This window comes from Ornithorhynchus anatinus, chromosome 10 (assembly GCF_004115215.2).
Source record: "Ornithorhynchus anatinus isolate Pmale09 chromosome 10, mOrnAna1.pri.v4, whole genome shotgun sequence".
Lineage (NCBI taxonomy): Eukaryota > Metazoa > Chordata > Mammalia > Monotremata > Ornithorhynchidae > Ornithorhynchus > Ornithorhynchus anatinus.
This window is the reverse complement of record NC_041737.1, coordinates 53,316,908-53,329,345: the sequence shown is the minus strand read 5'-3', so window position 1 is coordinate 53,329,345 and position 12,438 is coordinate 53,316,908. Positions and strand designations below refer to the sequence as shown.

The 12,438-nt window shown below is 56.6% G+C and overlaps 1 protein-coding gene across 1 annotated transcript; it reads left to right on the top strand.

The window, feature by feature from the left end:
- The first annotated feature begins 3,312 nt into the window (after positions 1–3,312).
- Positions 3,313–8,557, top strand: KCNA7 (potassium voltage-gated channel subfamily A member 7). The gene is made up of 2 exons (XM_029072893.1): positions 3,313–3,852; positions 7,745–8,557. The coding sequence occupies exons 1-2, from the start codon at positions 3,313–3,315 to the stop codon at positions 8,555–8,557; spliced, it is 1,353 nt and encodes a 450-aa protein (XP_028928726.1).
- Positions 8,558–12,438: the final 3,881 nt, after the last annotated feature.

Here is a 12,438-nt window from a genome sequence, read left to right as displayed (position 1 = left end):
GATACAGGGTCATCAGGTGGTCCCACGTGAGGCTCACAGTCTTCATCCCCATTTTACACATGAGGGAACTGAGGCACCGAGAAGTGAAGTGACTTGCCCACAGTCACACTGCTGAAAGGTGGCGGAGCCGGGATTAGAACCCATGACCTCCGACTCCTAAGCCCTTGCTCTTTCCACTGAGCCACGCTGCTTCTCAACCTGGAGGAATCCTGGAGCAGCAGCTTGGTTTAGCGGATAGAGCACAGGTCTGAGGGTCAGGAGGCCCTGGGTTCTAATTCCCACCCTGCCACTTATCTGCTGTGTGATGTTAGGCAAATCACGTCACTTCTCTGTGCCTTAGTTACCCCATCTTTAAGACTGTGAGTCCCTGTGGCCTTCTCCAACTAGGCCCCTTCTCCCACTCCTTTCTGCATGCCCCCAGGGCTTGGATTTGCACTCTTTATTCACACTTCCTTCAGCTCCAAGGCTCTTACGAACACATCAATAATTTCTATCAATGTCTGTCTCCCCGCTCTGGACCGTAAGCTCACTGAGGGCAGAGAATGTCTACCAACTCTGTTGTACTGTACTCTCCCAAATGCTTAGTACTCTGTACACAGTAAATGCTGAATAAATATGATTGATTGGTTGGATGTGGACTGTGTCCAGCGTGATTAGTTTATATCTGTTTATATCTACCCCAGCACTTAGTACAGTGCCTGGCACATAGTAAATGCTTAACAAATACAGGTGTTTTTGTGTTGTTTTTTAAAAAGACCTTGAATCGTTCTCCTACTTTGAGGTCCGCAAGCCTATTTCCTTCCTTCTGGGCTTGGCTTGCCTTCCCCGCCGCCCCCCCCCCCCCCCCCCCCGACCCGAGTCTGGAATCCCGGTTTTGGTTGGTGCCGGAGTTTCACAGACTGAGAAAGTGATGCCCAGAGAGGGTGGTATCTGGCTATGGAGTCACAGAGCATGTGAGAAGTAAGAGTAAGTACTAAAACCCACCACCTGGCCTTCCAGCCCCCCCCGGGCATCGCCTCCTGAACAGAGGTAGTCACGGACTACCGGCATCATCACTAGAAATATTATATACTGCAGTGGGCCAAATCCTGAGCTAGGCACTAGAAAAAAAAATACAGTGAAAATTAATAGGTCCTATCCTCAAAGAGCTCACGAGATGAATTGGGGAGACCCTCCCCCACCCCACCCCACCACTCACACATAAATTCCACTCTCAAATCCGATAAAAATGTTCATAGTGCAGAAAACCATTTCGAAACCAGTTTTGTTCAGTGGCTGGGCTCTCCGGTTGACTACCTGCCCGGGACTTCCAAAGTTCAAAGTTCGAAGAGCTCCGCATGGCCCTCCGTGCTGCGGCTTGAGGGCGGTTTTCTCCTTTCACCAGTGAGGGTGAGAGGGTGGTGGGAGATGGGTCTCAGGCCTCACCCCGGAAATCCAGACGGGCGGGAGAGATTCAGGGCGAGGCGAAGGGGACCGAGAAACCCAGAGACCCACGCAGCAGCTGGAAGCAATGCAACCCCTCTCTCCAAATGGGTCCAAAGCAAACCTGGGCTAATAATAATGTTAGTTGCCAAGCACTATTCCAAACACTAGGCTAGATACAAGGGAGTCAGGTTGGACACAGTCTATGTCCCACATGGGGCTCAGTCTTAATTCCCATTTTACAGATGAGGAAACTGAGGTACAGAGAGGTGAAGGGACTTGGCGAAGGTCACACAGCGGATAAGTGGCGGAGCTGGGTTTACAACCTACATCCTCTGACTCCAAAGCCCGTGCTCTATTTACTAGATCATGCTGCTTCCCTGAGGGATCCCTCTACTCCCCAGCCAGCCCCGTCTCCCACTCCCCACCCTACCTGCACAGAAGCTCCTTGCTTCTGCTTTATTCCGCCAATCCCACCCTCCCCACTATCCTCTTTTTGTGCTTCTCTTGATTCCCCTATTCTACTTCCTGTTTTTTGGTTTGGTGTTTTTTAATGGTATTTTTTAAGCATTTACTATGTGCCAGGCACTGTACTAAACTCTGGGGTAGAGACTAGATCATCAGGTTGGACACAGTCCAGGTCCCTCATGGAGCTCACAGTCTTAATTCCTGTTTTAGAGATGAGATAACTGAGCCACAGAGAAATCGAGTGACTTGCCCAAGGTCATGCAGCAGGCAAGTGGCAGAGCCAGGATTAGAACCTAGGTCCTCTGATTCCCAGTCCACGCTCTTTCCCCTAGACCACGCTACTTCCTGTGCCCCACATCCAATCCCTTCCTCCCCAACCTTGATCCACCCAGCCGTCTGGTCCTCCCATCCCCTGGGGAGGTACTGTGGCCTAGTGGAAAGAATCCGAGCCAGAGGACCTGAGTTCTAATCCTGACTCTGCCACTTAATTAGTTAATGTTGGTATTTGTTAAGCACTTACTATGTGCAGGGCACTGTTCTAAGCTCTGGGGGCAGATACAGGGTAATCAGGTTGTCCCACGTGAGGCTTACAGTTAATCCCCATTTTACAGATGAGGTAACTGAGGCACAAAGAAGTTAAGTGACTTGAACACAGTCACACAGCTGACAAGTGGCAGAGCCGGAATTCGAACCCATGACCTCTGACTCCCAAGCCCGGGCTCTTTCCACTAAGCCACGCTGCCTGCTGTGTGACTTTGGGTAAGCCACTTAACCTCTCTGTGCTTCAGTTTTCTCGTCTGTAGAAAACGGGGGATTCGATACCTGTTCTCCCTCTTACTTAAACTGTGAGTCTAATGAAGGTCTGACCTGATCATCTTGTATGTTTCCCAGCACTTAGCACAGTCCGCGGCACACAGCATTTAATAAGTATTATTACCTCTCTAGACTGTAAGGTCCTCGTAGGCAGGGAACGTGTCTCATATTGTTATCTTGTCCTCTCCCAAGTGCTAAGTACAGTGCTCTGCAAACAGTAAGCGCTCAATAAATACCACTGACCAACTGACCAGTTCCCCTTTTCTTCCCGCCTCTTTTGCCCCCACCAGGGGTCGTCCTCCCTCTTCTCCCTACCATTGCCACCGCCCCCCCCCCACCTTCCTCCCTGGTCAACAGCTGGCACCCCCTCCCCCTGTCCCGTCCTCCTGGACTATTTTTAGCACCCCACCCCCCCACCCCAGGTCCCCATGGCCTCCCAGGAACCGGACACCCGACCCAGATGAGGGAGGTGGGAAGCGGCGGGGGGGCCGGGGGGAAGGAGGACAGGGGGAGGAGGAGTGGGGGGCGGGGAGGTGGGCCGTGCCGCCGGGCATGGGGTGAGGGCAGCCGGGGGGGCTTTGCCGGCGGGCGCCAGCCTCCGGCCGAGCCATGGAGAAGCGGGCGCCGCCCGGGTGCCCGCGCCGCGGCTGCTGCGAGCGCCTGGTCCTCAACGTGTCCGGCCTGAGGTTCGAGACCCAGGCCAAGACCCTGCTCCGCTTCCCGGACACCCTCCTGGGGGACCCGGGCCGCCGGGGTCCCTACTACGACCCCCTGCGGGACGAGTACTTCTTCGACCGCCACAGGCCCAGCTTCGACGCCGTGCTCTACTACTACCAGTCGGGCGGGCGGCTGCGACGCCCGGCCCAGGTGCCCCTGGACGTCTTCCTGGAGGAGCTGCAGTTCTACCAGCTCGGGGACGAGGCCCTGGCCAAGTTCCGGGAGGACGAGGGCTTCGCGCCCGAGGTGGAGCGCACGCTGCCCCGCCACCCGTTCCTCCGCCAGGTCTGGCTGCTCTTCGAGTACCCGGAGAGCTCACAGGCCGCCCGGGTCATCGCCGTGGTCTCCGTCCTCGTCATCCTCATCTCCATCGTCATCTTCTGCCTCGAGACGCTGCCCGACTTCCGGGATGAGCGGGACGGGATGCTGACGGTGAGGGGGTCCTCCCGGGGACCCCGCTTCCCCACCCCGTGGACCCCACCCCCAGCTCTCCCCCTGCCCGACTTCCTCCCCGCCCCCGCCCTCACACCCTGAGGGTCACGGGGTCACAGTCCCCCTGCCCCACCCCGGACCCTCCTCCTCACCTCCAGCCCTGGCCTGCTCCTGCGTCGTCCCACTCTCCCCACAGCGGGGCCCAGAGGCAGGGGGATGGGGGCTATATCAGTCAGTTAATTGTATTTACTGAGCACTGGGTGCAGGACACTGTACTAAGCATTGGGAGAGTCCAATAAAACAATCGGCAGACACATTCCCTGCCCGCAGTGAGCTTACAGTCTACAGGGGGAGGTAGACATTAAAAGAAATAAATAAATGACAGATATGGACGTAAGTAAGTGCTGTGGGGCTGGGAGGAGGGGATGAATACAAGGAGCAAGTCAGGGTCATGCAGAGAGAGTGGGAGAAGAGAACTGGGGGCCGGTCGGGGGGACCGGGGGCACGCTCAGTCAGGGAAGGCCTCTTGGAGGAGATGTGCCTTCAATAAGGCATTGAAGGAGGGGAGAGTCATTGTCTGCTCTGGCCATAGGAATGCAGCCTGGTGCAGGAGCATACCAGGTTGGAAAGTTTGGCAAACAAAGTTGTGTCTTTGACCCTGGCAGGCCACCTGGACTGAGTACCCCGCCCCCACGCTCCCCTCCCCGCCAGCTCCAGCTGTGGGGACCAAGTATCCTGACCACCAGTCTCAGTGATTAGAATAGAAGCCCAGACAGCTCTGAGGCCTTGCCTCTCCATCCCATCCCATCTCTTCTCCCGTCTCCGTGCCGACTGGCTACTCTGGCCCAGCTCAGTCAAGGGTGTTTCTCCTCCTCAGAAATGTCTGGGGAAACAGATGCTTCCTGGCTGCTCTTGCTCTCCCCTGCATCCCCCAAGAGGGGGAGTTCCCTTAAAATCCAACCTAAATCCAACCTGCTGCAGGGTCAGAATCATGGCTGGACCAAAATGCCCCCAACCTTCTTTCCTCCCCGAGGGATTTTTCTGGCCGTGGTTGGGGGGACGCTACCCTCTGGTCGATTGATCAGTGATATTTATTGAGCACTTACTGTGTGTACTTGGGAAAATTCAGTACAACAGAGTGGGTAGACATAGTCCCTGCCCTCAAGGAACTCCCGGTCTAGAGGGGGAGATGGATATGAAAATGATTTTTGGATCTGTCCTTATGTACATATCCATACAAATCATCTGTTCTCTTATCATCCTTTCTCCGACAGAAAGTTCTCCCTAAAGTCTAATCTCCATCTTTCTTGCTGCTTCAGGGGGACAACCAGGGGAGAATGAGAATGGGCTTTCCTTTTCCTAATAACAGTAATGATAATAACCATCACTGTGGTGTTCGTTAAATGCTTACTTTGTTCCAGACACTGTTTTGAGCTCTGGGGTGGATAAAAGCAAATTGGGTTGGACACAGTCCCTGTCCCACCCAGTCTGCACCCCCATTTTACAGATGAAGGAACTGAGGCCTAGAGAAGTGACAAGCAGCAGACAAGCGGCAGAGCCGGGAATAGAACCCAGGTCCTTCTGCCTCACCCACTAGACCATGCTGCTTCCACAGAGAGGGAGTTTCCTGAGAGAGTCTTGGGGAGAACACACCATCCCAAGCAACCATCCCTGCTCTCAACTCACCGAAGTCCTTCCTGAGGAATCTTCCTGGAATCAGTGTCGCTGCAGGGTCAGGATTCGCGTGTTGCTCCCTTTCCCCTGGGTGAGCTCCCCAGTCGATAGAATAAGCTCATTGTGGGCAGGGATCACGTTTACCAACTTCCTTATATCGTACACTCCCAAGCACCTAGCACAGTGCGCTCAATAAATACAATTGATCGATTGAGCGACACATCACCCGTCCCCATCCTCTCCCTCCCGCAGGCTCAATCAATCAACAATCACTGAGCATTTACTGTGTGCATTCACCCACCACCCAGAACAGTCAAACTTCAATCCATCCTGCTGCATTGTCAGGAGCAGGGTTGGGCTCAGTAGGAGGAGAGACTCTGAGATCTCCCGGGCATGGCAACCCGCTGCCCTCACCCCCTCTGCCAGGGCCCTCTCGGCTGTTCCCCCAGACTCCTAGGAGAGGGGATGTGCTGTTCTCTCGGCTACTTGGAAGAATGTAATAATAATTATTGTATTTGTTGAGCTCTATGTGCAAGGCACCCTATTAAGCCCTGGGATGAATACAAGCAAATCGGGTTGGACACAGTCGCTGTCCCACACAGAACTCACAGTCCCGATCCCCACTTTACAGATGAGGTAACTGAGGCCCAGAGAAGTGAAGTGACTTGCCCAAGGTCACACAGCAGACAATTGGCGGAGCCGGGATTAGAACTCATGACCTTCTGACTCCCAGGCCAGTGCCTATCCACCACACCATGCTGCTTCTTAGCCCTGCAGGAGGAGGGATTTGGGGTAGAGCTTTTTAGCTGCCAGGATGGAGTAGGAGCCAGTCAACTTAAAGGCAGGGGGATGGGTGTGATGACCACAGGCGGCCCAGACAGTTCTGAGAGTCGTCGCCGACCCCGGCTGTCCAGACCCTGAGCTCTCCCGGTCTCTCTCCTCATTTCCAGTCTCAGCCTCTTGGGAGCCCTGAGATTCCTGGATCCCTAAGCCCTCCCCCGCCCTGGGCTCATGGAGATCCCCAGGTTCCCAGCCCCCGGGGTCACCGAGGTCTCCGGGTCCTCAGTCTCCCAGGGGTCACTGAGGTCTCCAGATCCTCAATCACCAGGGGTCACTGAGATCTCCAGTTTCCCCATCTTCCAGGGGTCACTGAGGTCTCCGGATCCTCAGTCACCTGGGGTCACCGAGTTCTCTGGTTCCCCCCCTCCCCGAGGTCATCGAGGTCTCTGGTTCCCCGGTCTCCCAGGAGTCACCAAGGTATCCGTGTCCCCAGTTCCCCAAGGGTCACCGAAGTCTCTGGATCCTCAGTCTCCCAGAGGTCACTAAGTTCTCTAGGTCCCCAGGTCCCTGTGGTCCCCAAGGTCTCAAGGGTCCCCAGTCCCCTGGCTCTCTGGGCCTCCAGCCCTCCTGGGACCACTGAGTTCTCAGGGTCCCCGGCCCCCTGGGCTATCTGAGGCCTGGAAACCGTGTGTCTCCCCAGGCAGGCGTCAGCCTCACACATGTAATGTGATCGCGTGTCAACCCCGTGCTGAGGAAACTCCTGTCCTGATGTAAAATGACCTGTGGCTTGCCTCCCGCCTCAGCACAACCCCCCTCCGCCCCCGTCCCCGGGCCGTCCTCCCCGCCTGCCCAGGGGAGCCAGGCCATAGGGTCCCGAGGGGGTTGGGGAAGGAACTGAGTTGCGGGGAGATGGATGTCAGGATCTCTGAGAAGAGTTGAGGGGTGTGAACTAGAACATGTGGGGACAGATAATGCCAAGGACCCTCTCCACGGCGTGACAGACGTCAAGGTCCCTGAGGAGGATTGGAGAGCAGTTGGAATGTGGGTGCGGGGGGATGAGGGCCAGGGTCCTTGGGGGAGGGGGTGACCTGGGATGTGGGGAAAAAGACATCAGGGTCCCCGTGGAGATTTGGGGGGGACGGGAGCCAGGGCCCCTGAGGGAAGGGGGAGAAGAGAGCCAGGGTGTGGGAAAGCTGTCAGGGTCCCTGAGGTGGGAGGGTAGGAGAGATGGGAGCCAGGGTCCGTAGGGGAGGGGCGAAATGGGATGAGGGGAAAAGGATGTCAGGGTTCCTCCTGAGGGGGGTGGGAGGGACGGGGAGCCAGGGTTCCCCGAGGGGAGGCGAGCCGGGACACGGCGGGGCGGGAGCCAGGGCGAGGGCAGAGCCGAGGGCGAGGAGGCCTGTCTCCCGCTCTAACGATGCCCCGACCCACCCCCCAGCTCGCCCACCGGGCCAACGGCACCCACCCGCTGCCGCCCCGCGCTTCCTTCGACGACCCCTTCTTCGCCGTGGAGACCGTGTGCATCTGCTGGTTCTCGTTCGAGTTCCTGGTGCGCCTGCTGGCCAGCCCCAGCAAGCCGATCTTCTTCAAGAACGTCATGAACCTCATCGACTTCATGGCCATCATCCCCTACTTCGTGGCCCTGGGCACGGAGTTCGCCCGCCAGCGGGGGGTGGGCCAGCCGGCCATGTCCCTGGCCATCCTGCGGGTCATCCGTCTGGTGCGGGTCTTCCGCATCTTCAAGCTGTCCCGCCACTCCAAAGGGCTGCAGATCCTGGGCCAGACGCTCCGCGCCTCCATGCGCGAGCTGGGGCTGCTCATCTTCTTCCTCTTCATCGGCGTCATCCTCTTCTCCAGCGCCGTCTACTTCGCCGAGGCCGACCGGGAGGACACCAGCTTCACCAGCATCCCCGAGGCCTTCTGGTGGGCCGTGGTCACCATGACCACGGTGGGCTACGGGGACATGAGCCCGGTGACTGTCGGGGGCAAGATCGTGGGCTCCCTGTGCGCCATCGCCGGCGTCCTGACCATCTCCCTGCCCGTCCCCGTCATCGTGTCCAACTTCAGCTACTTCTACCACCGGGAGACGGAGAGCGAGGACCCGGGCCAGTACCGGCACGTCAGCACCCGCCCCTGCTGCCCCCCACCGCCGCTCCCTGTGGAGGGGAAGGTCAACGGGGAGCTGATGGCGAGCCACGGGACAGAGGGCGCCGAGGAGCTGGGGGGGAGGCATTTGGTGACGGAGGTGTGAGGCTGGGGGGCGGAGACTGAGGTGGAAAGTTCACGGGGGCTGCGTCTTTTGGGTCCGTGTGGGTCGGTCGTTCCCCTTGCGTCTCCCTCCCCGGGCTTTCTCCGAGGCTGTCCAAGCCCTCCCGCTGCCCCCGGCCCCCTCCCCTCCCAACATCCTCTCCCTCTCCCCTCTCATTGGCATCACCTGTGGAGATCCAGCAGGCAGGCCGAGATTTGGAGAGCTTGGCAGAGATGGAGCTGGAGGGAACCCCATCCGAACTATAGCCTCGCCACAAGTCACAACCCAACCGGAGCACAGTGCTCTCGGCCCAGCCCTCAACCCCCTCCCCAAACGCTCTCCCAAATTTCAATTCCCCCCCAAGACCAATTGACACCGATTTCTTAGAGGGCCTCCATCCCCAGCCCAAGTCAAATTCCGGCTCCCCCTGGGAAAGGAGCCCAGTCCCATCCCCAATTTCCGATACCCTCTGGCAACTCCATCCGACTTTGCCCAGTCAATCAACCAATGGTATTTATTGAGCACTTACTGTGTGCAGAGCACTGTGCTAAGCATTCGAGGGAGTATGATACGATATAATATGGGAAGCAGTATGGTGCAAAGGTTAGAGCACAGGCCTGGGAGTCAGAAGGTATGGGTTCTAATTCCAGCTCTGCCACTTGTCTGCTGTGTGGCCTTGAGCAAATCGTTTCACTTCTCTGAGCCTCAGTTACCTCATCTGTAGAATGGAGATTGAGACTGTGAGCCCCATGCGGGACAGGGACTGTGTCCCACCCGATTTGCTTGTATCCACCCCAGAGCTTAATACAGTGTCTGGCACATGGTAAGTGCTTAACAAATATCCTAACTGTTATCATTATTAGTAGTTGTGGTGTTGGTAGTCCCATTCCCTGCCCACAGGGAGCTCATGGTCTAGAGGGGAGAGGCAGACATTAAATAAATTACAGGTATGGAGATACGTTCTCGTGGAGCTGGGGGTGGGGTGAATATCTAGTGCACAAGGACATAGGTGATGCAGAAGGGAGAGGGACTAGGGGGAATGAGGGCTTAGTTCGGGAAGGCCTCTGGGAGATGTGGCCTGGGGAAGTGGCATGGTCTAGTGGATAGAGCCCGGGTTTGGGAGTCAGAAGGTCATGGGTTCTAATTCCAGCTCCACCACTTGTCTGCTGTGTGACCTTGGACAAGTCACTTTACTTCTCTGTGCCTCCATTACCTCATCTGTGAAATGGAGATTAAGACTGTGAGCCCCATGTGGGACAGGGACCGTGACCAACCCGATTAGCTTGTACCTACCCCAGCGCTTGGTACAGTGCCTGCCACATAGTGCCTGCCACTTACCAAATACCATTAAAAAGAAGATGAGATTTTTAAAAGTCTGCAAAGGTGGCGAGCGAGGTGGTCCGCCATGTCTGGGAGAAGGAGGGTGTTCCAGGCCGGAGGCAGGACGGGGACAAGGAGTCTGCAGAGAGACAGACAAATTAGAGGTACTGTGAGTAGGTTGGCATTAAAGGAGCCCTGTGTGGGAGTTGGAAGGTAGTAGGAGATTAGCGAGGTGAGGTAGGAGGGGTTGATGGGGAGGAGTTTTTGTTTGATGCAGAGGTTCACGGGCAACCAAGACAGGTCAGGTCAGGAGGAAGGTCCTTCTAGGGCCAGGCTGGACACTGAAGGGGGATGAGAATGGGCGGCGGCAGGCACAGGCCCAGCAGAGAAGGACCTGAGGGACCCAGGTCATTGGACAGAAGCATCTAGCTAGTCCGGAAATACGGTACCTCTAGACTGTAAGCTCCTTGTGGGCAGGAAATGTGTCTTCCAACTCTGTTGTCTTGTATTCTCCCAAGCACTTAGTAAGGTGTTCTGTGTACTGTAAGTGCTTAATAAATACAAAGAAGAATTAAAACGTCCCTGGGGTCCTGGCCTGGGTCAACGAGGAAGACAGTGGGCGGGTGGGAGCTAGGGAACGGGTCCCTTCTTCTGTCCCCTGAGCCAGTTGGGTCCTTGGTGGTCACAGGATCCAGTTTTGTCAACATCCTCTAGTTAGGGAGGGGGGAGACGAGAGCAGCCACGCAAATTTCAGAAGGGGTGGAAAGTGATCCCAAGTTCCTCCAGAAATTGGGGTGGGAATCGGGATAGGCTTCAAGTGGAAGAAAGGTTTTGACAGGGTGGTTGCTGACCCGTTGTGACCCAGGACTGGACAGGAGCAAATGGGCCCCTAAAAAAAGCAGAAGACCCACCCTCTAAACAAAGAACTCACAGAAATCCGGGTGACCAAGCTGGGGACTGGGAACCACTAAGGGGGGGACGGTGGAGGGGAAGAGAAGCCCCCATGGCCCAGAAGGTTTGGTCACTGCTCCTCGACCACCCAGGCTTGCAGGGTTCCTCGCAGCTCACTGCGCCACCCATCCTAGCCAGCCTAGTTCAGCCCAACTTCCATGAAAGAACTTCGACCCCAAAGCACCTCGGTGTGCTCTCCAAATCTCCCCTGCCTCAGTTTATCCCAACTGTACACATCAGCCCCCCTCCCCACCACCACAGGCTCCCCTTACAAGCCAAAGCTCCACCCCTTGAACTACCAGGGCCTGTCCCAGCTCAAGGCACAGTCCCAACCCCCTCCTTTGCCTCCCCAACACAATCCCCCCATCTTCCACCCCTCAGAACTGTTTTCTGGTTCAGGGATGACCTGTCCCGAGGTCAGAGAAAATCTTCCTCTTCCCCCATTCCCCCAACTTCTCCTTCCCCACAACTCCCAATCCCTTGATGGTCTTAACCCTTTGCCCTCAGCAGGGGTCTTAATCGGCTAGGAGGGGAGGAGAGCAGAGGGTTTTCATCCTGAAGCTCCCCCCGGAGCCACACGCCTCCTGTGGGCCCGGACACTGAGCAGGCGGGGAGGGTGGGAGCAAGTTCTATGCCAGGGGAACGAATGGGGCCGGCCGAGAATGAAAGACTTTAGCCTCTGGTTCTTAGCCAGCTGTGTCATATCTGGGGAGGATGCTGGGGTTCCCAGTCCAGGGGTTGGGGGAGGAGCCACTTGTGGCCTCAGAAGACCTTCCCCACCCGCCCAAACCCCACCCAGGAATGGGGTTATATTTAGGCCATGAGGGAATGTTGGGGGCGGACGAGACGGCGCTGCCCCAGTCCCCCCCTCCCCCTTCAGTCTAGCTTCAATCGGTCTCACTGCACCAAAAAGGGACGGGCATCCTGCCTCCCCCGCCAAGGCCCATCACCTGCCCTGGGTCCCGCGCTCTGGTGTCAGGTGTCGGCGAGGGTTAAAAATAACTGGAAAAGGGCGGGAAGGGGGAGTGATGGGTGAGGAGGGCGAGAGGGGGTGTGTGGTCCAGGGAGGGGAAGCTTGGAAGGGGTTTCCTGGTCACAGAGGCTGGGGAAGATGGTGAGAGGGATGGGGGGAGGGGGAAAGGGAGTTAGAGAGAGGAGGGAAATAATCCATCAGTGCTATTTATCCTAACTCCGCCCCTTGTCTGCTGTGTGTCCTTGGGCAAGTCACTTCACTTCTCTGTGCCTCGGTTACCTCATCTGTAAAATGGGGTTTGAGACTGAGCCTCACACAGGACGGGGACTGTGTCCAACCTGATTTGCTTGTAACCACCCCAGCTCTTAGTACGGTGCCTGGCACATAGGACTTAACAAATGCCATAATTATTATTATTAAGTGCTTACTGTGTGCAGAGCATTATACTGAGTGCTTGAAGAGCACTCTCCAGCAGAGGAGATGGGCTCGATCCCTGCCCGCAAGGAATTTACAGACTAAGAAGGAAAAGGAAAACAGAGGGGATAATAATTATGGTATTTGTAGCAACTCCAGGTTGAGCCCCACGGGGGTCTGCTGGGCGAAAGCCTGTTCTCCCCACCCCCTGCCAGGGGGTTCTCTG

Excerpts from the sequence above, each read along its gene's own strand:
- KCNA7 (XM_029072893.1), top strand. The coding sequence starts at position 3,313 with ATGGAGAAGCGGGCGCCGCCCGGGTGCCCGCGCCGCGGCTGCTGCGAG. Across the intron at positions 3,853-7,744 it reads AGCGGGACGGGATGCTGACG|CTCGCCCACCGGGCCAACGG; the intron begins GTGAGGGGGTCC and ends CCCACCCCCCAG.